Source organism: Poecilia reticulata, chromosome 5, assembly GCF_904066995.2.
Source record: "Poecilia reticulata chromosome 5, P_reticulata-male-v2, whole genome shotgun sequence".
In the NCBI taxonomy this organism is placed as follows: Eukaryota; Metazoa; Chordata; class Actinopteri; order Cyprinodontiformes; family Poeciliidae; genus Poecilia; species Poecilia reticulata.
In genome coordinates, this window is record NC_088834.1 from 13655067 (window position 1) to 13680604 (window position 25538).

At 36.7% G+C, this 25538-nt stretch overlaps 2 protein-coding genes across 2 annotated transcripts; both read left to right on the forward strand.

Annotated features, from left to right (window-relative positions):
- The first annotated feature begins 1876 nt into the window (after nt 1–1876).
- si:ch73-361p23.3 (tumor necrosis factor receptor superfamily member 5) lies at nt 1877–6294 on the forward strand. The gene is made up of 7 exons (XM_008408695.2): nt 1877–2079; nt 2248–2367; nt 2539–2673; nt 2766–2832; nt 2921–3165; nt 3246–3350; nt 4051–6294. Exons 1-7 carry the CDS (start codon nt 1998–2000, stop codon nt 4131–4133), a joined length of 837 nt encoding a protein of 278 aa, XP_008406917.1. The 5' UTR covers nt 1877–1997; the 3' UTR covers nt 4134–6294.
- Nucleotides 6295–15247: 8953 nt separating this feature from the next.
- tnfrsf18 (tumor necrosis factor receptor superfamily, member 18) lies at nt 15248–24679 on the forward strand. Its single transcript, XM_017304690.2, has 7 exons — nt 15248–17723; nt 17895–18020; nt 18110–18241; nt 18595–18691; nt 20924–20988; nt 22471–22614; nt 23575–24679. Exons 1-7 carry the CDS (start codon nt 17591–17593, stop codon nt 23736–23738), a joined length of 861 nt encoding a protein of 286 aa, XP_017160179.2. The 5' UTR covers nt 15248–17590; the 3' UTR covers nt 23739–24679.
- The last annotated feature ends 859 nt before the right edge of the window (nt 24680–25538 follow it).

Genomic DNA, 25538 nt, shown 5'->3' on the forward strand with positions numbered 1-25538 from the left:
AGTTCATGCATTTTTATGCAGATACAAAAAATGTGATTTCGGAGAGCAGAGTGTTAACGGGAACTGGTTTTCTCTGAAGGAAGACAATAAGGAAGGAACTATGCATAATAAAGTACAGCTTTGACAAGATGAGGTCTGCGTAGCACTTATGAGGTGGAACTATTTGCCTCAGGGAGACCTGCTCCAGGTGAGCTCCTCCTGAGCTCCTCCTGATCTTTCCATTGACTTCCATTAATTTTTACAGCGTAAACCTTACCTTTACCCTTTTCCTAACCCTAACCATCACATACCTAACCCTAACCCTAACCAAAACTCAATTCACACCTTAGTCCTAACTCTAACCCCTGACCCAAAAACAGGGTTTCCCCTTGTGGGGACCAGGCTTCGGACCACAAGGAGCAATTGGTCCCCACAAAGTAGTATGTATCAGGAAAATCGTCCCCACAAGGTATTACAAACAAACGCACGCAAACACACGCCAATCAATGCAAATCGCTGAGGATACACACAGTGTAAAAATGAAATGATTTATTCTAATGCTTGGGTGATAAAAGAGAACTAAAACAGTTTTGCTGATTTTACTGAATGTGCAGAAACACTAAGGGAACTTTGACTACTCAGCACAAGTAAAAAGGAGAAGAAGAAAGTGATGTAACAAATGAATGGAGCAATTTTAAAACTAGGTAATAAAATAAAATAAAGAAAAAAATAATATACAGCCACATTCATTAAATTAGAATACCATTGAAAAACGTATTTAGGTTTCATTAGACACAGACTGATGTGGGCTTATTGAAAGTATGTATAACACTTGGTTAAGGTTGTTATTTTCAAAAGGTAATTTTAATGTAACAAACAAACCTCATTGATATGCATAATCTGAGTCATTTACTGAGTATGGCTGTATATACGTAAGAAGAGAAATGTAAAGATGCAGTAATGACTCTATGTAAATGCCTGATGAGTCTGACATCTTTTTCTTCAATGAATTAACCAATGCAATTGTCTAGGCAGCATCCTCAACCATAACCTGAAACTATGACCTCCTTTGTGGGGAATGATGGTTAGAACAGAAAGAGCTAGGGTTAATGAAATTACTAGTTCAAAGATCAGACAAACATGTTTCACAGAGGTGAATTAGAAACTCACTGTTTGAACATTTTAAAACCCGACCAGAACGTTTTTATGACTGATGGTTTCGGGAAAGCCTTTTCCTGCCCAGTAAGCAGTGTGTTACAGTGGGCTAAGTGTGGAGAAGCAAAAATAAGAGCTGCTTTTTCAGCAGGTTTAGCTTTACCAGTGTTTCTTTATTAAAGGAGAAAAGATTGGTTGATGGATGTAGCATGTGAATAAAGAGTTGGACAAGGAGGGAAATCAAGGTAGATGGTCCATCGGACTGGTGGGCTCTAAAGCACAGAAATGATTAATAAAAGGGATAAATATTTACAAAGAGAAAATATAAAGGACAGTGGATCTAGTGTGGGACTTTGTTGAACACCTCTGAGAAGTCATTAATCTTCATGGAGAAATTGTAATCTAACACAAAAGGACAGTGTTGACAACTCAAACCCTACAAAAAGGATCGGGTTTTGTTGGTTTTATTTATTTTTTATTTTTGCTACTATCGTTTTAGAGACACAGAACATCATCCCTTCTAAGTTTATAAATCAAAAGAAAATCAGATTTTCTTTTATGGCAATTCTCTATCTTTTTAAAAAATAAAATAAAAAAAGAGATTGCTTAATAAGCATATTAATGTTTAGAGCCTTGGGTTTTGAAGGTATGAATGTAAATAAATAATATGATCTTGAAATTACTTTTAGCTTTAAAGCTGTAGATTTCCAACCTTGAGACTGACAGAGTGGGTTGGGTTTTTTTTTTTAGGGGAAAAGACAATGTGATGCCGACTTAAAACCCACACAGGGGTTCCTGTTTCACAGTCGAGTAGCTCTGCGCACAAACAACCTTGTGTCACGACTCAAAGAGAACAACTTAACATGTTTCTATTTAATCTGCTCATATTCATTTTGACTCTTAATGTGTTTATTGTTGATTCGGATGCCAGAATGTGCGATAGAGGTAGGAAAAATAACCTTTTGGGTGTTTTTAAAGAAATTGGGTGACACTTTATTTGATAGAAAATGTTTCTTGTTCTGTGTAAAGATGTAATTTTTTTTTCTTTCTGTCTTTTTTCTGAAGTACATAGAAGTTAAGCTGTTGTTTTTCTCCAACTTGTGACTTATATAGGTCAGAAAGTGAAGAAACTGCCTTCAGGCAAAACAGAATGCGAGCCATGTGGGGAAGGAACTTTTCAGGCAACACCAAAGAAGTCTCAAAGTTGTGATGGATGCACGACGTGTTATGAAGGTAAAAGTAAAAACCTTGTCAACATGTACTGACTGTTCTAGCAAATGCAAAGAGCAAATGATAAAGTGAAAACATTGAATGAAGACTTCTGTTCTTTAGCTTCTTTTTACAAATTAAACCAACGACTCTGTAGTTTAAATCCTAAAATGTATTACTTTCTTGGTTTTTCAGAATCAGGAAGTGATATCAAAGAGAAGTGCACCGCAGTGAAAAATACTGTATGTGGATGTCGTGATGGCTTTGTTCCACGTGCAAGGGATTCAAGCATCTGTAAATGTGATATAGGATCTGGACTGGAAAATGGGGGTAAGTTACAGACTCAAACAAATTTCTTAGCTTCCATTATTTGATCCAAAGGCTGAACCTTAATGAAAAACATTTATTTTTCCCACTGGCAGTTTGTTCAAAGTGCAAGGAAGGTTATTTCAGCCAAGAGATTAACACACAATGTCAAAAATGGAAAGAGTAAGTTTCAATAGTTGCACACCATCTTAAACCTCAAGTACACATGTAGCTAAAAGTTGTTGTTTTTGTCTTGGTTGTGTTTCTGCAGCTGTAAATCTGCAGGGATTAAACAGGCTGGAAGCTCAACCTCTGACGTCGTGTGTAATGAGATGATAAATGATAGTCAGACCACTGTAGCCCCCACAACAATCTCAAAGGTTTTCTCCTCGCTCTCAACAACACGTCGTCCACATGAGGGGGCTCCAATACAGAAGACACGCTCGAGCACCACCACGACTACTGTTCAGCGCCCCACTGTGAGAAACACAACGCAGAACACAAGCATTCACATAGGTAAGACTTTTCCTGCTTTCTGTCATGCTCAGATTCCAGGGTGGTGTAAGCTGTAGCTCTACTGTCTCATTTTATTCCAGGTACGGCTATTCTCATTTTGGGAATTTTCGGACTGCTCGGGCTGACGGCAATGACCTGCAAGCTGCATGTTACCCACTGCTGGCAGACAAAACCAGCAGTACAGAGTAAGTTAAAGACAATCTGGGCTCACAGGCTTTAATTTAGTGAAAAAATGGAAAAAACTGAGACCACTGCACTGAAAATCTCCTGGTTTTTCTGCCTGATATTGATCTCTGAACTCTTCCTGAGTTCAAACACTAGTATTGTTGTTTCTAAATGAATATGAACTTGTTTCCTTTGCATTATTTGAGGTCTGAAAACACTGCATCTTTTTGTTATTTTGGCCGTTTCTCATTTTCTGCAAATAAATACAAAATCTATGCTTGGAATTTCAGACATGTTGTCAGTAGTTCATAGAATAAAAGAACAATGTTCATTTTACTCAAACATAAACCTATAAGGAGAAAAATCAGAGGAACTGATTATTTTAAGTGGTTTCTTAATTCTTTCCTGAGCTGTATTTATTCATTTAAGTGCAAGAACATTGAAGACACCTATAGCAAAAAAAGTCATTCAGTTTTTATACTGGAATAAGATGCTAGTGTGTTTCTCCTGCACAGGTGATTATCCATTTTAACTTACCATCAGACAATGCTTTACTTAGTAAATACAAACATTTGTATGCATTTTGTTGAATGTTTAAGTTATTTTTTGTGTTTTTTTATTTAATAATCCAGGATGGTTTGGCATAGTATGATGGAAAATAGTGGCAAAATGTTTCCTGATTACTTTTTTCTTGATCATGTGTACATTTTTGTTTTTCAGCCAAGGACTCTTTGTGTCGGAGGCCAGTTGAGGAAAGCGGTGATGGCAGTGAGTCCTCTTTGAAACTTAACCCAGAGCCGTGAGGTGAAGTTTTCCTGTGACGAAAATCCTCATCTGACGCTCCAGAGAGCCATCCCTGGAAGAGTTTAATTTACTGCAGACCCCTCAGATCCTCCTTGTATTGTTTGTTGTGTGTTTCACAAAACACACAACGTCTGCATTGTAACAGGGGTGTTTTTAATATGTACAGTTGTCAAAATTTGACTGTTTGTTCTGTTGTAATACAGTGTAGGATTATTGAATTATACCTCGCTTTTTAAAACTGTGAAACCATTCAAGGTAGACATTCATCCTCTTGATGTTATACTTAGGAGGAGTTATTATGGCTGACATGGTCAATAGGGATTTTTTTTCTCATAAGTATACATTTGCCAAGACTACCTGGTGAGTTTTCTACTATATGCATTTATATGCAGGTGTTATAGACCTTCTGCTGACATTATACATGCTCTAACAGGGCTGAGACAACTCTGAGAAATACGCACTTTGAACGATAATAATGTGGGTAGAAACTATAAAACACACCAGGTACAGATGTTAAAAAAAACTATAGAACAAAAGTTCTGTTTTTCATTTACATTGTTTTTAAATTTCTTTTGTTGTGTTATTCAGTGTTTCCTTGGTCTGTTCCAACAGTCGCATGTCTCTTTTGCACAAGATAAAAAACAAAAAACAAATCTGTTGTCAGAAATATGTGGGGTGAGGGGAAGTACCACATGGAGCAAAATGTGCTTCTTTTTCCCCCCCACCAAAAGTTGCCTCCTCTGTTTTCTTGTTCTTGTGTTTGGAAAGACTGATATTGTAAATGTGAAGACTTTCATGTTGTTTGTGCCTTGCTGGAAATATTTTTCAGATTAGTGCAGTCAGAGGAGTATGAAACTTTGTCCTAATTACCTTTCACCATTTACCAGATGAGCACTGAGTAGCTTTATGCCTGGTTGAGTCTCAGTGAGTTGTAAAATGGACCCGAAAGGAAACTTTGTTGATTCATTCTAAGAATTGAAGGTTCCTTTCAAGAAGGTGGCATTGGTTTAGTTAGGAAAACTATTTAAATATACCATGACTGGATTAATTTTATATTTGTTTGTTTTATTTTACATTAAAATGAACATGTTACATGTGCAGCGTAAAGTAAAGCCTCCTCTATTCAAGTTTTTCCTGAAAATGTATTATTTATTGAAATAATATCACTGATACTGATGTGAACGTTTTACTTCTTCAGCTTTTGGTAGTATTTATGAGCAGTTGTGTGTTTTTTAAATTTTTTTTTACTGATGACATCTCTCTCTCTCCAGCCAAGGGGGAGACACCACAATGGAAAAACAAACGAAACAAAAACAATTCTCTGTTGAATCCTAAATAGTTTTCCTGCTTATGTTCAAGTTAGTTCAACAGGGTGGGCGCCCTTGTGTGGAATGTAAAGTTTAGGCACTGTAAAAAAAAAAAAAAAAAAGAAAACATCTGAGAATATTTTTGTGTTGCACAAGATGCTATTCAGGCACCATGGCTTCTAAATGTGAAGATCTGCTGCAGACAGAATAAACAGATGAAAGAGTGCCTCCCCAAAACTGCCTGTAAATGTCACTGATCCAGGAAGCTGGTGTGCAGTTTCAGAGAAATTAAGAGTACTTTACACGGAACAAACCTGTTTGGGGTTTTTTGAGTTGTAGCCTGATTTACAAGCACTTGAAGATAAATATCATCCATTCATTCATGTCTGTATATATTTCTGGTTGTTGTTCTTTTATCCATGTTGCAAATTTTTTCTTAATGTGCATGTACGACAAACTTGTGTTTATATTCTGTATATTATTTGAGTAAAAATGTATTAATCTCTGAATAAGCCTTTGCACTTTAAAGTGACTTAAAGTGCGCTTTTTAAATTCACTAACCCTTATTTTAAGTAGATGATTAACATTACAATATCCACTGTGCACATCACAGTATGGTGCTTTTCAAATATTCTTCTCTGTTACCAGTTGAACTTGACCTTATTATAATCACACTGATCAGACATAACATTACAGTTACTTAAAAAGTGAAGATAAACTGGATGGGCCATTGGATTTGAGCAAGTTTTGGTTCCCCACTCATCACACACAGTCTCACACACACACACACACACACACACACACACACACACACACACACACACACACACACACACACACACACACACACACACACACACACACACAAAATCAACAATAAAAGGATAAAACACAGTTTTAAAGACATCCAATATTTGGATTTGATTTGAGGACTATACCTTGGTGGTTGCCCTTTTAAGCTATTTCTAACAACTGGACCAGGATATATTAGGCAATAAATGAATATTTGGTCATCAAAGGTGTTGGAAGTATGAAAAATAAGCAGATGGTTAGCATTTTCAAAACCGCAGCTCTTGTTCCCAGTCTGCAGTGTCCATGTTAATTAAAAATGGTCCTTAAAGGAAGTGTGGTGAGGAGGCATCAACATGGTGGCAAACTAATGTAGCTCAAACTGCTGAAGAGGTTTGTGATGGTTCTAATAAAACCATCACAGCATGGATCACAGGCATTGATCAATCTTTGGGTTTGTAAATTGTGATCATTTTATGGTTTTGGATTTTCTCCTGCTCTGTTTTGAATTGTGGTCCCTGTTGCATTGTGGTCACCCGCTTCCTTTCATGCATTCTGCTCCATTTACTTCCTTTGTTCTTGTGAGAGCTGTCGCTGCAATCCTTTGTCACCTTTGTTCGAGTATCTTTAGTTTATACATCAAGGAGCAAATTCAAAGAAAGGTAATTAAAAGTTGTCAGTTAACTAATAAAAAAAAAAAATCTTTTTTTTTCTCCTGACAAAAGAAAAGCTAATTAATCTGGGGAAAAAACGCACATCTTTGCAAACAAGCTACATTAGGCTACATAAAACATATATGTTGTTTTTCTGATTAGTCATACAAATCTCCATTCCCCCACAAAGGAAAAATACCACAAAAAAAAAAGATTGGGTAAATGACAAACTCTCTTCATTGGGTTCAATGAAGTGAAATTTGTGGTAGGTTTGAATGACATTTTTTCTGGTTTTCTTTAACTTTGACTCACACACAACTTTCAGTTCAAGAATTTAATTTTCATTTATACATTTAGCCACTAACATCTTTTTCTTGTTTTACTTGATATTTCTAACACAGGGGCAAAAAAAATCTGCCTCTAAAACTGTTGTTTCATACCTGCGTCCTTCAGCTTTGCACTTTCTAGTTGCATGTGGAGAGACATTATATGGGTTTCTGTCAGCTGCCGCCTACGCTGTGAGCTACAGAAGGGGGTGTCCATGTGTATGGAAGAAATTGCTTCCACAGTGTCATCACTGCCATTTGTGGTTTTTCACCGGCAGACTCCTCCGACTACTGTTTGAGCTACGTAAATGCTAGTCACTGACTACGTCACATCCTACAGGAGGTGTTTCGCTGCAGCTGTCTACATGTGTGGTTGTATCATGTCTTTAAGAAACCGAAAAGAGAGGGTTGATATCTGTGGTGGCACAGCTACAGATCATGACGTTTGAAACGAGAGCAAACTCAGACTGAAGCAAAACAGGAACACAGAATCAGATAAAAGAATTACTGCAAATACATGGTAATGAGAAAGGAATGTGTTCAGCCCAATGAAGCACTGAGGCATTGCAATCTGTCGCCTTGATCTCCATCTGTGGGAATGGCTTCAGCATAGAAGACAGTTTGGTCAACCTGGAGAGCAAACAGAGACTCTAACTGCCAACACAGACAGAAACATTAGAGAAACCAAGTATTAAAATCAATTATTGAACAAAGATAATGGAGGTTTCAACTAAAAAATTTTAAAATTGATTGATAAACTACTAGACCCATTCCAGATGCCAAATAGCAAATGTAGTTAGCATTTTGGGAGCTTAGGCAACTGAACATTTCAAAGACAGATAAATGGAAAACTACTTAGCTTTATACGTTTTAGTTTATTGCTTTTATAAATTGTGGAGTACTTATTACTTTAGACCAACATTTAGCTTTATACTTTTAATATCAGAGAAAGACCCAAATAAACTCCTGTTAGTGTACTGAGCAACCCAGTACAAGAATCAAACATGGAGAACCAACATGTAGCTTTATACAAATCTAAAACTCAACCCAGAACAATTGGAGCCAACATTTACCTCTCTAACCTTTTTGTCTTTCTTTTGGCTATTTTGTTTTATACTTTGAACTGCCTTGTTGCTGAAAATGTGCTATATAAATTCAATTACCATACCTTTTCTTACCTTACTTGGTGCTGCATTGTTTGTGCTCTGAGGAAGCCTCCTATGGTGTCAGGGCTTTAGAGTGTGGCCAATGTGCTCCTAAATGTGACCAAACTTCTCAAAAGTACAATAAAAAAAAACTGCAGTTACACAGGTGCTACTGAGAAAAAACATCTGCGATAGAGACATAGATTAGACCCTTATCGCAGTCCAAGTCAATCAGATATCACTTCCAGTCTGGTTCAGGAACCAGACTGGTTCCACAAAGTGCTGCTGCTGCTGGTAATTCTGCTGTTCTATCTGTGCTTCTAACCTCAATGCACAGCCATGAACCTGAGTACGCAGTGACACTAATGCATATGTCTATGTGAACGAACAATTTGTCAAATGTGCACTTAAACCTCACACATGCTTGCTCAATATGTGCTCCGGCATGAACTCCACTCTGACAAACTCTTGCTCTGCCTGCTCTGTGCTCGCTCTCGGTTCTGTCGCAGTTCTCAAACGTGCTTCACTCTCCTTGTGTTCGGCCCGATGTCTCTGTTCGAGTATGTAAACGAACCTTTCATCATAATGCCTCCTGGTTCTAATAAATTTTGAATTGAAACACTTAAAAAGCACATTTGAAACATTGCTCTGCCCAAGTGGCCGCTCTCTCCACAGTCTTTCAGCTGTGATGTTAAATAGGATACCTGTCAAATATTTGGGCGCATCGAACTTTTGTGCTGGTGCAACCAAAAAAAAAGTCAAGTACACCAGAGCAGCCAGTGGAGATAGTAAGTCTAGAGTGCTGGGACTTATTAACTCAAAACTCACAAATCTTTAACCTAAAGGAACTTTTCACTTTGACTTTACTTGAAAGAATTAAGTTCAATACCATTTTGTATCCTGTGTCTGACACCATGACTCAAGCTTACCAGGGACAGATTCTGTACCAACTAGGGTGCTGTGGTGGTGCAGGGGTAGAGCACAATCCACATAAGGAGGACCCAGTCCCTGACGCAGCCCACGCAGGTTCGATGCCTGACCTGATGACCTTAGCTGCAGGTGTTCCTCTCTGTCATTGACCACTTTCCTGAATAACTACTTTCAAATAAAGGCTGCCTCAGCCAAAAACCCTTTGAAAAAAGATATCCTTTATTAATTTACTTCTTTATTTGAAGTAAACTAAATGATTTGAGTAAGACTGACTTAGATTTGTCATCTTAAACATACTTAATAAATTTGTTAAAAAAGAAAATTAACAAATTGAGTTGGATAATTATGATATATTGAATTGGTTAAACTTAATAAATTAAGTTGGATGAACTTCATTGAATTGCTTGTTACCAATTGAAGCAATTCAATTAAGTTGGTTCAACTAATTTCTTTTTAGAGTGTACATTGTTGGTACATGTGCTCGAACAATGAAGCTGGTGGAGCAACCGCTCCCCAGCGGGTCACTAAAATATGTTTTTTCTTATTTTTTTTGGGCACAAATGCATGTAAACGAGCTTATATGCAATACAGTTCCTGTATTGCATACTTTTTTGTTTGTTTTAGTGCAGTTATGTGCTTATAATGCGCTCCTTATTATATGCTTCAACACAAGTTTCACCAGAGGCTGAGATTTTTTGTTGTTGTTGTTGGGTGGGTGCACTTAAAAGTGTAGCTTCTTATTCCTACACCTTGAAATAATTGGGCAGGAAATCATGTGCAAGGAACATATTATTAAATATGAAACACTCGATTTACAAATATATTTTACGTTATTTTGTTTTGTGCAGGCCAAGGGAGACTAGCTGTAGTTTTTTCCCTCCACTTTTCTCACCCATTATTTTTTTTTTTTTATGACCTTTTACTTGCTCTGTTCTGCAGTGATAGCTGTGTGGAGTGCGCTTGTGACATTTGTTTAATTAGAGAAAGTCTGAGGAGGCAGTTTGATGTAATTGTGTCGTGAGCAAAACACAATAAGGCTGAATGTGTGGTTGTGCTGTTAACCACAGATGTGCAGCAGAAGACGTGACTGTAACTTAAGTTGAATGTTGCTTTAGTTAGATTTTAAAAAGTCAGAAGTTGCGTCTGTATCTGTGTGGGCTTGTATTGTTGGGTATCAAGTTTTTTTGCATAGATGGGGAAATAGTGACGGGAAGTTAGGCTCTTGAGGTACAGGTCCCAAAGAAGAGCCGACTCCTTTGTCTCCCAAACGGTTACTAATTAGGAAATATTAATATTTTGTATGTTAATATGGCTTTTAGGGTTATTGGGTTAGGGTTACCTAATTTTATGTATTTGTTCTGTTACATTTTTTGACATTCTTAATTTTGTGTAACGTTTTTGTCAAACTTTTAATTTTCATTTAACAACAACAAAAAAAAAACAACAACAACAAAACACTGCTGAAAAAATCTTTGGAACAGAACCATAACAGAAACAGAACCAAACTCAGAAACCAAACTAACCCAATAGCAGCAAGATGCTGCTTCCTTCAAGGGTTTTAGCAGCATACTTTCCTCCTCACCAGTGTCCACTGACTGAGGGGACGAACAGATTATCCACCTGACTGTCTCATCTGCTCCCCTCTCTGTTTTCACATGATCAGATATTCTCACTTTAGACCGGCCACAAGCCCGCTGTGCTGCTAATTAAGATAAATTTCTGCCATGACTCCATCACTCTCAGTGAGTGAGCCAACTCTTCTGATTCACTGCAAAGCATCAGCTTTAAGGCATCACTGCTGGGAAGGAAAGGTCTAACTTTGAGATGCTTTGAGGACGTTATACTTTGGTCCATCTGATTATGTAATTTGATCAGTTACTCAATACTTGAATGTACTTTTTACCACATACTATTTTTTACTCTTACTTAAGTCATTTCTTGGATACCTATATTTTGCTTTTACTTGACTAAAAATACTTTCTTACTTGAGTAATTTTTTTTTTGTCTACTCTGCCCACCTCACTTAAATTGAAGTTTTTGCAGCTGACGGCTTGTCACCAAAACCAGATGTAATCTACTGACGGAACATGAGCTGGAACAGATATACAGAGGGAAAAAATTACAAATCACAATTAGCTGTGATAAAGTATGGAAAAAAAGAGTTTAATCTAAATCTCTATATGCCGCACACAGAGTAAGCCATGTTTAAGTCAACTCTCAAATATAGTCTTTTATTCACGATAGACTTGGAGTAAATTAACAAATTTAACTTAAAGTGTTTGAACAATACATCATGTAAAAACGACCTTAATCTATTGTGGCTTGAGTCCCTCAGACATGCTAACCTTAGCTGGAGAATGTGAACAACCACAGCTAAACGTTGATTTCTGTTTCGCTGAAAGGGTTCAGCTACAGCTTCTCTTGATGCTTCAGTTTTAAATTTGATTTTGCCTGCCAACCATTTTCCTTTTGACTTCTTTACACCTATTCTTCAGTTCAAATATATTTGTTCTTCTTTTTAATCACTTTTATTCAAAGTTTTATTATTTTTTGGAATGTTCTGAAAAGATCTTACCTGAAATACACACCTGTGTGACGGAATAAACTTACGTTATGTACAAAGTACATAACCTTGTAACACAAAGATTAACTTCACTGTTATGGAGGAAGATTGTTTTCAGTGTAGCTTCTTGTTTGTCTCTAAATAAGCACACGCCAACAAGCACCAAGTAGTAGTCCAGTGTTTTCACATTTTAAACACTACTTAAGTGCTGAGGTCCTTAGATTGTACACAATCAGGGCAGAACAGAAAATCTTACACCTTTGTTTTGTAGACAGATCAACTGAGTTTTTTTGACCAAAAAATACATTACTTCAGACTTAAATTCTGTTTTTTAAACGTTGATTGCAGTTTAGCTTCTTATTTGTCCGTTTCAATATCCACACACCTAAGGACATGTTCCCACAAATCTCAGACATAAGTACTCGTTGCTCGTTTTGAGATTTCACTTTTACTGACATGAAGCTAGCCTGGATGAGTCATGCAGCCACATTGAGAAGGGATTATTCCTGTGAACAGTGGATTATTTTAGTTTCCAACAGACACGAATGTGTGTGAACAGTCTACATCTATGTTGACTTTCCTTAAACCCAAACAGTATGCTTGTGTCACTTTGTAAACAAAGGCAAAACAAGGAAAATCCTTACCCTACTTCAAACACACAAACGATGACATCTGAAAGAAACAGCATTATTTTTACTGGCTAACTCATTGTGTTATTCTTGGCTACAGCAAGAACGAAACAAGAATGTTCTCTCCTTTGCTTGACGGTTTATATATTGTCCTTTCCTGCCTTTTGTCATGGTTTGACATTTGTTAAAGTAACTCACAAAACACATCAACAATATTTATTTAGACAGCAAAATTGCTAAAGAATGTATAGATTGCTTAGTTAACTTGGTTCTAGGGGAGGCTTTCAGGTACAGCAAGAATTTTGCAATGAATAATCCACATGAATAATTTGTGATGAGTGGGTTAAAGGCTGATGAGGTCTCTGGGGAGAGCCCTGGGGATTGATGGATTGAGGCGGGTTTCGTGCTTCATTGTCCTCATAAATATACTTGTACAGTTGATGGTTAACCTAAAGGATTTTTGAGTTGTCGAATTGCTCAGAGTAATTTTCTGCCATTTAATGGTGTAAACATTTGGCTTACTGAGGATTAATTTCAGCATGTCTAGAGTCTGAGTGTCATTTGCCAGGAAACCCCAGGCTAGAAAAGACAGGTATGCCAGACCACAATGACAGCAGGCTAAAAGCAGTGCGCTTTACATTTCATCACGTAGTTGTGGAGTTTGTACGTCTACATAGAGGGACTGCAAAACCATTTTGTTCCCCTCCTATGCTCTCTTCAAAACTACAAACAAGTTCGCAAAAGAACGGCCTAACTCACTGTTTTGCAAAAAGTAATATTGCTTTGCCTAAATCATCTTTTAGGTTTTTTAATTACCTTTGACAAAAAATGACTTAGGCCATTATTTTAGGAAGGTGACAATATTTTATTTTAGATAGTCAATGAATCATAAGACTTAAAATAAGAAAAAACAAATAAACACTTTTATTGATCAATTATTATTTCTCTTACTATAGATGTAATCCAGTGCACCAATAATAAAGCTATTTTATCATTTTCTTTAGAGGGCTCTTCAAAGTAGACAAGCTTTAAGTCAGATGTTCAATAGTTTGAATGATTAGTTGATGAACGTCAGCTGCAAAAACTTCAATTTAAGTGAGGTGGGCAGAGTAGACAAAAAAAATGTACTCAAGTAAGAACAGCACTACTTCAACGTATTTTTAGTCAAGTAAAAGCAAAATATAGGTATCCAAGAAATGAGTTAAGTAAGAGTAAAAAATAGTATGTGGTAAAAAGTACATTCAAGTACTGAGTAACTGATCAAATTACATAATCAGATGGACCAAAGTATAAAGTTAAGTGAAATTTGGAGATTTTAAGAACAAAAATAACAATAATTCACATAAGTAGCAAAAAAATAACAAAATCAGGCAAAAGAAAAATGTTTCCAAATCAGTTTCTTTCAATAAAAAACATATGAAATCTTGATAAAACCTGCAGGGGTGTGTCTGTCTATGGTGAATTTTTGATTAGAACATGCTCTTCTCATTCAGTGGGTAGAGAATTCAGATATTTTACTCAAGTCGGAGAAACAATACTTCATAATAAAACTACTCAAGTAAAAGTAAAAAGTATAGGAAAAATACTCTTAAAAGTTAAATTTTTTCAAAAAAGTTACTCAAGTAAATGTAATTGAGTAAATGTAACTGGCTATTACCCAACTCTTATGATCACACACAAAACAATACTACTTTATTTTGAAATTCTGCCTGAAATTTATCTTGCTCTATAAATTACTGTAAATACATTTACAAGCTGCTGCAGCCCGGCATAAAGACAGCATCAAACAGAGGCAGACAAGACGAGACGGTCGTATTTTAGGGAGATAATTCAATTAAACCCATAAAGTAACATGCATTATCAGTTATCAGTAATGTTTGAACGCCTGTGTGAAAATGTATATAGTGCAGAAAACCCCGAAACAAAACCAAACCAAACATCAGGGCCCTGATTCAGAAGATGGGCTTAATACATTCTTAACAGAAGTCAGTTATTCTGAATAAACCTACCCAACTCGCTCTGTGATACTCAAGATTTCACATTTTACAGTACATGAAAACCCTCATTGATTTGGACTAGGTGATCAAATCAATCATTATTTTAGTTTTTTGCAGACCAGATGTTCAAATGTTCTTTTGACGTCTGTGAAACTATAAAACTCAACATGCAGCAACAGACTTGAACATAAGATTCTGGGCACCGGAAACTGTTTTAACAGAGGTTCATAGAAAAGCAACAACAAAAAAAAACCCCCACATTGAGCTTACTTGCAGATTTTATCATGCTTACACTTTCAAAGGAACAAAACAGATTTTTTTTCAAGTCTGAGAAGTCTATTAACCACATTTTAGTATTTTTCTTTAAAAACTGCGGTTGGTGTGAAATTGATGTTCACACCAAGATAATTTTTTTCAGCTCTATAAATTACCTTGCTTGAGTTTAAATGAAAAATAACGTAAAGTAAATTGAAATGCACCTTAAATTAAAATGATTATAAAATATAGGTACATTTTCATGCTTTCCCCTAATTGTGTGCCAAATAAAATGACTTTTGAAATAAAAACTTATCATTCGTCAAAATAAATTACATAAAATAAGCTTGTTTGTAAGCCATGTGCAGTAATAGTGCTTCAGAAATTTTGTCTTTCAGGATTCTATAGGTCTAGTGTCGAAAAACATTGTAAAATTTGAAAAATACTCCAGATTGTTTGGAAAATACTCCTTATTGTTTGTTATTTCAGATAAATCAGCCACAAACAAAGAGGACATAGCTTTAAGAAAAAGGTTGCAGGGAGAGACATTTACTTTTTAAAAAGTTGCAGGATAAAAATAAAATCTGAACAACTACGGTTGGACTTCAATGAAATATAAAGTTTTAAACCATTCAATAAAACATGTTTCCTCATAATAAGCATCATATAATACTATAGGAGTTACAAAAGGACTGGGACAAAAGTAGTAAAAAGCAGAGATCGATGAAAAGAATTTAGGTTAAAGGTGATCTTTTATGCCTCCTTGAATAAGTTAGGATTTGTTTATGGGCTATACAAAACATGTTCGTTACATTTTTTTGCACAATTATTCTCAGATGATGAGATTTCACTTTGCTCAGTTCTTCTGATATGAGCTTTCAGAATGTGATGTGTTAGTTCCTCTTATCTCTGTAAATCAAAATAAGTTGCTGCTTGTTTGATTGCTACCAGATGTGGAATTGTGACTAGAATCTGAGTCAGAGCAAAACTCTTGTCTTTTTCAGCAGCCATTGTACAGCATAGCAGCGGTGAAACAAGCTCACAAACATGCCTGAGTTCCTGCTTGGGTTGCTTGGTGAGGAGTGGGGGCTCAGCTAGCGTTTCTAGGGAACGGGCAGTGCCTTGTGGTTGAGACTTAATAATGTGGAGGTTTTTGAAACAGTTCATTTTCCAGACTACAAAAAAACATTAACTTGCTTCTAGAAAACAACTGAGAGGGGTTTTTAAGCACTTAGATTGTTTTTAGAAGGAGTAGAGACCAAAATGAAAATGTAAAAAATTTGCAAAAAATAATTGTTTCATAATGGATTCAGTTTAAGGATAATTTGCTGACTTTAGTAAACACTGTCCTGATTAAGCCACTTTTGATGGATTGTGAAGAATTTTCATCCAGTTTGATCGACATTTTACCTGAGGGACAATGAACTCAATGAAGATCAGACACAGGAAGCATTATTAGTAATAGTTGTATGAGTACAATAGCTGTTAACTACACCCTCCTTTTATGGCTTAAACGTATGTGGGTGACGGTTGCCAAATGTAGAAGTTGGTTTGTTGTAAGGGTAAATTTTGCACAGTTAAATAAGTTAAACAAATGGAAAACTGGTTGTAGTGTTTCAATTTTTAGAGGGTCAACTTCACTCACTGGCCACTTACAGAACTTCTCAAATTCTTCATGAAGCTTCGTGTTGAATCCGGTTGTACGTATTAGACAGTTGTTGCTAGTTGCTGCAGGTTTGTCAGAGGATCTACTATTCCACCACATCAGCTCAGTGCTCAATTGGATTGAGTTTTGGTGACTGTGGACGTTTCTGTACAGTGAACTTATTGTCATTGTCGAGAAAGCAGATTGAAAATATTTGAGCTTTGTGACAGAGTGCATAATCCTGCTTGAACTTGTCGTCAAAAGATTGAGATAGGGATTTAATGATGAGGGGAATGATTAAAAGCAGTACTCAAGTGGGTTGTGTCCTTTCCATTGGTGTTAAGAGACATGAAGTAGGCAAAAAAAAAAAAAAATAGATAAAAATATCTCACACCCTCACAAAAACGGCACACTCAACCTTTGATACCAGGTAGAAATGGATCCATTCACAGCAAACTCTGATCCTACTATCTAAATATTGCAGCTGAGAGCAAGTCTCATTGGACCAGGCGACATTTTTACAATCTTTTATTGTCCACTTTTGATAATTGTAGCTTCAGGTTAGATGTGTCCTTTGTCCAAAAATGCTATTCCAAAGACTTTGCTTGTATCACACTGCACTCGGCTAATTCTCCTCTTACATCTGACATCAACAAGTCATTTTTTTCACTCACTCTCTCTCAGATCCTTCTTTGATCTTCTTGTTAGCAGTTTCTGATACTCACACCATCCCTGTCATCCAAAGTCACTTCAATCTCCTTTGTGACACTCAGCAGTAAGTTATCTTCACCACATCTACATGCCGTAGTAGAGCATCGAGTAGCTGGCATGAAATGGCTGGCTGAAATGCTGACATATTGAATTGTTGAAAAGATGTACCTAATAAAGTGGCCGGTGAATGTATGTGTGACATTATTTAAAAGTTAGGATTCTCACAACAGATTTTAAATGGTGTTTTAATACACAAACTCCACAACTCATGAGTTAAGTTATATTGAAGCGCAGATTTGTAGTGACTTCATAAAAAAAATGAAGATGAACACGTTTGCAGTGAAAACTATTTGATTCATCCTGTACTGTTGAATGCTTTTGCGTAGAGATGAGTGGTCTTTCACTTCCTGAAGTCTAACACCACCTCTTGTTAAGAAACCCCGACAGTGACGTCACGCAGAAAGCCAATATAAAATCTCACACACACAAACGCAGCTCTGACTAAAATGATTCATCTCAGCTTCTCCAGAGCACTTCTAATAGTGTTTTCTCTGAGCACTTGGACTAAAGGAGAGAAAGAAAATTGTGGAGATAATCAGTATGTAAAAAATGGACGTTGCTGTGACAAGTGTGAGCCTGGTAAGTGTTAAAGTTTTGACATTTTTAAAGCCCTACATAAACCATGTGAAAGCAATGAATAGTTTTGCGCAGGTGTTTTGTGTTTTTAGATCTAATAATAACATTACTGATAAAATATACTGAGTATTAAAATACTCTTGGAGTTGACAAAATGTGTTGTTTGATTGGAAGGAACATATATGAAGGACTTTTGCTCTCAAACTCGGGAAACTGTCTGCATAGCCTGTCCAGAAGGGACTTATGCAGAACATATCAATGCCTTTAGCAGCTGTAAGGAATGCCCTTCATGCCAGCAAGGTAACACTTTGCATGTACAATAACAATTCATCTAACTTAGTGGCTCAAAGCAAATATAAAAAATGGTTGGAATTCTTGTTTGTCTGCAGGGTTTGCCGAGAACTGTACCAAAACCACAAAGGGAAACTGTCAGTGCCGACCTGGCTTCCTGTGCTCAGACAAGTCATGCTCACTTTGTGAGGAAAGCAAGTGCAGCGCAGGAGAGGAACCAATAAAGACAGGTGAGAGTGGACATATTCAGACATATCAAAAATTAATTATTTGGTGACATGAGATATCTGTGTGTCATCGACTAGGCTAGAGCTATTTACATATTGTCACCCTCTTAGAATAACGGAAATCACTTTTTTGCCAAAAGTGATTTTTTTTTTTGCATGTCATTTTTTGGCAGATGGTGAGGTGGTGATTGTTTTTGCCAAATTCACTTTTGGTGATAAATGAAATGCCATTATTTTAGGAAAGTGACAATATTACTCCTTATCCTTCACATGAGAGTGGATGGCATTAGAAGTTTGCCACCCCTACGCAAAAGGAAATGATTAATCTGTCTGTCTGTCTGTCTGTCTGTCTATAGAGTTGGAGAATGGAAGCTATTCTTATAAATGTGAATTTAAATGCCGTGAAAATAATTTCTTTGATGCAAAAGACGACACCTGCAAGCCGTGGACACAGTAAGACACATTTCTTAGCATTTCTACCATTGCTGTAGGTTGCAATATAAAGTCATAGAAAAAAAAAACTTATGTAAATTTGTAGGCAATGCACTACTGGAACCAACTCTTAATACCTCAAGTGTATAGAAGCAAGTAACAGCATGTATTTTAATCTCCTTTTTAACAGAAATTGATCTTTGATCCTTTATTTTTGATTGTAAAGAAATTGTGGGAATTTTAAGCTAATTAAATGCTTTCTCTGAGCTCAAAAGTTTACTAAAAATACAGAAAATGCCCAAACTTTTCTTAGATCGCCAAGTCTGTGTCAAACGAAAGCAGAGTTTTCATGTCAAATGAAAGGAAAATGATACATGGTTTTCAATATTTCTCACAAATAAAAGCATGTAACACATTCTTGCCTTTATTCTCCCCCTTTCTAACAGCCCTAAATAAAATCCAGTGGAACTGATTCCTTCTAGAATTGACCAAAATAGTATGTATAAAGTAATGATAGCCCAGTGTGTAATTTTTTTCAGTATATATACAGCTACTCTGTCAAGATCTAATAGGTTTGCTAAAGGACATTACTTAACTTAAAACACAATGAAGACCAATGAAAAGTGCTAAGAGACTGAGGATAAAGTTGTTGAGAAGTTTAAAGCAAGAGCAAATCTAGAGATCTGCAAAACAGGTGGAAGAATCTATCCACATATTAAATGGAAGAGTGGGAAAAAATAAAGTCTTACTTGTTTTCTTGACTGTGTCATGCGTTTCTACTGTGCGTAAAATTTCCCTGTTGGGAAAATAAGGTAATTATTCTATGGTATTCGAAAGTTATCATTAAAATAAAGCCACAAGAGATCCCCACCTGTGGTTTGTGGGGAAAAACCAATGTAGGGAAAAACCAAAGATATTGAAGTATGTGCTGTGGTAAAATGAGACAAAAAGTGAACACCTGCAAAAAAAACCCATGGCATGTACCAAAGATACTTAACTCAGTCTTATTGGTACATTACTTGAACCTTCTTCGATATTTTCAATACAGTAAAACAGTACAAAATATTACAACACCATAAAAAGTCTCTTGCTCAAAATCCTTAGTTCACTTCTCATCTGTGTCAATAAATATGTTGGTGCTGACTTTGTGTCATTGTGTACAAGTTAGACAGTTAAATTGTTTAGTCATGATGTCAATATAACAGAGTTCTCTGGAGGGATAGTTTGATGTGAACTATTGCAGTATCTTTGATGACAATTATTGTAAAATGCAATTGTTGGAGATTAATAGTAAGATCCAAATTTACGCTTAATATTTGTACAATAATTTGTTGACAGACTATGTCTTCGCTGTATGGAAAAGGCAACACTGCAGAGCTCAGAGAAGAAGAAAAAACAAAAGTAGAAATGGGAACGTAGGACAATCTTTTTAAGGAAAACTACTCATGCATTTCTGTAGGAATTAGAGTGCAGTATTTCTACACCTGATTTCAGAAAACTGGTTGATTATTTGTTGATCTAATGCTTTACTTTGGTTGGAGAAAGTCTGGATTCTCCTGGGAGCAATGTACCAGTTTTGGACAGATTTAGAAAAAAAATAAAAACAAGTTTTGATATAGGAGGCAGCATTGTTGCCTTGCAGCAAGAAGGTTCAGGGTTCAAATCCTTGCCCGGGGTTTTTCTGCGCTTGCTTGGGTTCTCTTTGGGTACTCTGGCTTCCTCCCACAGTCCAAACGCATGACTGTGAGCTTGACTGATTTCTCTAAATCCTTCTTAGATATTGCTATGAAGACTGGATAAGCAGATTTGAGAATTTCAATTCGGATCTAAGAAATGTGCCAAAGTGACTGAGGAAAACTCTAACATTGCTCTGAACAGTGGTTGCAGAGTCATGCTGCTGGATTGCTTTCTTCAGCAAGGAAGCTTGTCAGAGTTGATGCAAAGATGGAGGAGAAACATACAGCCAAGGAAACAATGGAATGGTTTTGGACCAAAGCATGAATTTGCTATGATAACCTTGTCAAAGTTAAAACTTCAATGCAACTGTGAATCCCAATTCAAATATATTTTCAAGGCACTGTACCCATTTCTTGCCATTCTTTTTCTTTTCATGCATTTTATAGTGGCAACAATCAGTGTCACTCAACAAGCCACCAAGAAATAATAATTGTACTTGAGGAAAAGGAAAAAATGAGAAAAACTGTGTAGCGTGATAAAGTTTAGAGTATCATTAACATATTGTATGATTTACAGATGCAGTACAAAGGGACTTGCTGAAGAGAATCCAGGAAACAAAACTCATGACGCTGTTTGTATTGGTACGTTAACATGTGAATACTTCCATGACAATATTTTGGCTGTAATTTCTTCCATGTTTCTCCCATGCAAAATTGGTAGGGTGGATAAGATTCTCAAAGAGTTTCTTAAGACTCTGGATGTTGTGGTGCTGTGTTCATTGACATGACTCTACAATATCGTGTGATATTTCCCCTAGATTGGCAGACCAGGGTGGCGGTTCTCATATTTAAAAAGAAGGGTAGCAGAGTGTCTTCCAACTAAAGGATGATCACTCTAATAAGCCTCTCTGATAAGATCTATTCAGGGATTCTGGAGAGGTGTCATCTGGATAGTTGAACCTCAGATTCAAAAGGAACAGTGTGGTTTTTGTCCTGTCTGTGGAACACTGAACAAGCACTACACCCTCAGAAAGGTCCTGGTGGATACATGGGAGTTCACCAAACCAGTCTACAAGTTCTTTGTGGATTTGGAGAAGGTGGGGAGTCCTATTTGGGTCACTGCAGGAGTATGGGTTAGCAGGCCCTTTGATGTAGGTTGGTAGGTCCCTGTGTTACCGGCACCACAGCTTGGTCTGCTTTGCTACCAGTAAGTCAGGCTCATTTTTAGTGAAAGTTAGACTCTGTCAAAGTTGTCCTCTGTCACAATTCTGGACAGCTTTTGTTTTTGCAGCCAAAGTGTTGAAGAGATATGTTTTGGTGGCCTCTGGATGGGGTCTCTGCTCTTTGCAGATGATGTTGTCCTGTTGGCTTCATCAAACCATCATCTCCAGTTTATGCTGGAGGAGTTTACTGCTCAGTGTGAAGCAGCCGGTGATGAGGAACAGTACCTCCAAATCCGAGAGCATGGTCTTAAGTGGGGAATGGGTAGAATACTTTCCATGGGTGGGGGATGAGGTCCTGCCCCAAGTAGAGGAGTTCAAGTTTCTCAGGATTTTTTCTTCAAATGAGGAAAAAATGGAGTGGGAGGTCGACAGGTGGATGGGTGCTATGTCTACAATGATATAAGCGCTGTACCGATCTGTTGTGGTGAAGAGAGAGTTGAGCCAAAAGGCAAAGCTCTTGATTTACCGGCTATCTATGATTTACTCTCATCTATGATCACAAGTTTTGGGTAGTGACCAAAAGAATGAGATTGCATATACAAGCGGCTGAAAGTAGTTTTCTCCACAGGGTGTTTGAGCTCTCCATAAATAGGATGAGAAGCTCAGTCATCCAGAAGAGGCACATCGAGCAGATCCAGTTGAGGTGGCTCAGACATTTGGTTAGGGTGTCTCCTGGACATCTCCCGACTGAGATGTTGCAGGCATGTTCTAAGAGGAGTAGATGCAGGATGCCATATGGGAGGGCGAGGGGGAGTCGTTGAGGGAAGTCTGGGCCTCTCTACTTAAGGTGCTACTTCCATGTCTCAACCCTGGACAAACACTGACTGATTGACTGGCGGATGGATGAATATATGATGAATTGTCAGTCTTAGAAGCTAACTATTATTTGACTTTTTTCCAGATTCACAAAGAGATGGCAAAGACTATGGCAATACTCACTGGATCATGAGCATTAGCTTTGTTTTTCTCTCCCTGACTCTCTTTCTGTTAATGTTTTACGTCTGCTCAAAGAACCTGAGGAGGAACCAGAAGAACAATGTTGCAAGTAAACAAGTTTAAGATATTTTAACTCTGCAGAACATATTTTCATCAAACATAAATGAGTTGTTTTTGTCTGCACACATGCAAGAGTGGAATAATGGATGATGATACTACAAAGCAGTAATTTATGAAATGGCAATATTACTGAAAAACTCATAAAGTCGCAGGGTAGAGAAAAAAAAGGCTTTATCGTGTTGAATAGCTGTCAGTATTCATTTAAGATAGCCCTAAAACACAAGTGGCTTTAGTGACTTTCTTCCATAGGGCTCAGAGTTAAAAATAAGTTGACAAGATCTCTTAGTTGGATGCTTCGTAAGCTAAGGAGGGTCAAGCCTCTATGTCTGGAGGCTTTCCCGGCATTTTTCAGATAGAAGAAACCCTTGGGGCAAAAACATGTTGGATGGACTATTTGTCCTTTTTGGCATCGGAACACCTTGAGTTCCCCCAGAATGAACTAATAGCCCCTGGGGAAAGAGATGTCTGGGTGTCCCTCCTGGACTTAAAGGATGGATGGATAAAATCCTGTAAATGAAACCTGAATTCTACCTCATACATATTGAAAATATTTCAACTGCTGCATTTATGGCACGCTGTGTGTCGGATTGGAACTACAGTGTTTGTTAAAAACTTCTTATTTATGGGCATTTAGGACAGTTCCTGAACGTAGTATAGGAAAGGGGGGTGTAAAATATAACTAATATGACAGTTGAAATTAGCAAGTTTTTAATTGAGTTTTGAATATATTGTAAATGGAAAGTTAATGTTCCTTACTTGCTGCTGGGAATAGGGAGATTATTTTTCATGCCTAGTAGGGCACTGCATTTTATCTGGCTGAAGATTTTAGTGGATTTTCTGCATTATGATTGGTTTAGGGGCGACAGAAGCAGTACCACTCTTAGAAGAATCAACATTATCTGTAAATATTTTTCTAGTATTCTGTCACTAAATTATGTCTCTGCCTCAGGTAAGACTTCAGTCCAAGCGGTCTCGTCCAAAACCAGTGACTTCCACCTTTCAAAGGAGGAGAGCGGACTCAAGCTCGTCATCCAGGATGAACTCAAGGACTGTTGCAGTGTGACTCATTTGGACTCATCACTTTTTCAACAAGAGATATCTTGTCCGTTCTGATAAGCTATGACTACCACTGGAACATGTATGGATTAGTGTACACACCACATTGAACCTTTTGCATTTTTTCCGGTTAATGCAGCCACCTTCTGTGTGACAGATGAACTAGCACAGAATTTAGAGACAAACAAAAATCTGAAAAGTTGGTCAGTACTTTGACTAGGCAATTCTGACACATAAATTTGCTTTGATATAAAAACTTTTACATTGCAACTCTGGCTGCAACTTTATGGTTGTAGCATAGGAAAGTGGAGCACTACTCCAATCTCTAGGTTTTTGTCCTGTGTTTAATTCAGTAATTCTTAGAAGTCATCCGTATTTAAAGGGGAAAAGGCATGTTTTTTCCAGCCTAAACTTATTTTTTGATCAGTCCTACTAGAAACATAACAATTTATGTGTCAAACATAAATGAAATGTTGTTGTTAAAATGTTTATCACCCCCAACTGTATTTAAATGTTATGTTAATTTTAAGTTTTTGATGTTTTGCTGAAGAAGCAAAGAGGTTGGTTATTTATATTAAATTATTATATGTTTGTTAAAGCATTTTAAAAACTGATATGAGCTTTTAGAATATGAACATAATCAGAACTGGTCCTGCTAGTTCTAATGTTACAAGAAATTGCTTAAACTTATGTTTTAATGATTTTTAAATCACATTTTTTTCTTATGATGCAATATTATATGATGAGAAATGTTTTGTAAGGCTTAAATGGGAAACACCATTATATGAGCAAGTTAATTTCAATCAGCAGGATCATCAGATCAATAGTTATAAATAGTGAAAAATACACTGAAATGTATGTATTAACTGTAATTTATTAGTGTTTTGTCATATTTTCTCTGTATTCATCAGCTGGATTTAAGGGAAAATTATAATTTCAAGACTCATCATACTTATAAATTATAGACTTCCGGTTCCATTTCAAAACAATTGAAATGGAACTGCTACGAAGTGTACTTTTTGTCTTTTTCAAATAAACATTGCTTAAATCGCAGTATTTGTGATGAGTTTACTTCCTTTATTCTGGAAAAAATAATAATTGGATATCAGTATATGTTTCTAAATTTCACAAATATCCATTGATATAAGAGTATTTATTTATGTATTTATTAGTTCTCATCACTTCTGATCCTTCACTCAAGACATCTTCTCTGAGCTACAAATGCCTTCTGAAGAAGATATGCCCCATTCCAGACCAAAAACAACAAATCAGAGTCATGAAGAGAGTCAGGAGGAGTCACCCAACCTCATGCACTTCCATTGTTATTTATTGTTATCAGTGGCTATGATTAGTCTGAACATTCATGACCGGCTCTGCTGACTTAGAGAAGTTGTAGCGGTAGCAGAGAACAAGAGGAGTAGTGAGAAGGGGATGAGCAGCACCACACAAGATTGTGACTGACAGCGCTAAGACCCGCCTCCTGGTTCTGATTGGTTTTTTTTCTAAAACTGGAGCACTGGAAGAAGGCAGAGGTCTATTTTTTCACAGATTATTTGTCTCATACCATACTATCACGACATAGTTCAACAAATATGCAAAAATTACAGATTGAAGCTTTAAGCACTTAAAATTACAGGAAAACATTCACCAGGGGCATATTATACAATCCAGTAATGAAACATCTCAAAAAGGCAATGAAAAAAAAATCATAAATTAAACATATAGTTGAAAATTGTTTTGTATGAATACACTTAAAATAAAAGATCAAGTCATGTGATTCTTGGAAAAACAAATGTTCTTGAATCAATTTTTTCTGCTAATTTCCTGTCTACACTCCAGTCCACTTGGTGGCGGTAA

Coding starts and splice junctions, on each gene's coding strand:
- si:ch73-361p23.3 (XM_008408695.2), top strand. CDS start 1,998: ATGTTTCTATTTAATCTGCTCATATTCATTTTGACTCTTAATGTGTTT. Junction 2,674..2,765: donor ATCTGGACTGGAAAATGGGG/GTAAGTTACAGA, acceptor TCCCACTGGCAG/TTTGTTCAAAGTGCAAGGAA. Junction 3,351..4,050: donor GACAAAACCAGCAGTACAGA/GTAAGTTAAAGA, acceptor TTTGTTTTTCAG/CCAAGGACTCTTTGTGTCGG.
- tnfrsf18 (XM_017304690.2), top strand. CDS start 17,591: ATGATTCATCTCAGCTTCTCCAGAGCACTTCTAATAGTGTTTTCTCTG. Junction 18,021..18,109: donor ATGCCCTTCATGCCAGCAAG/GTAACACTTTGC, acceptor GTTTGTCTGCAG/GGTTTGCCGAGAACTGTACC. Junction 20,989..22,470: donor TCATGACGCTGTTTGTATTG/GTACGTTAACAT, acceptor ACTTTTTTCCAG/ATTCACAAAGAGATGGCAAA.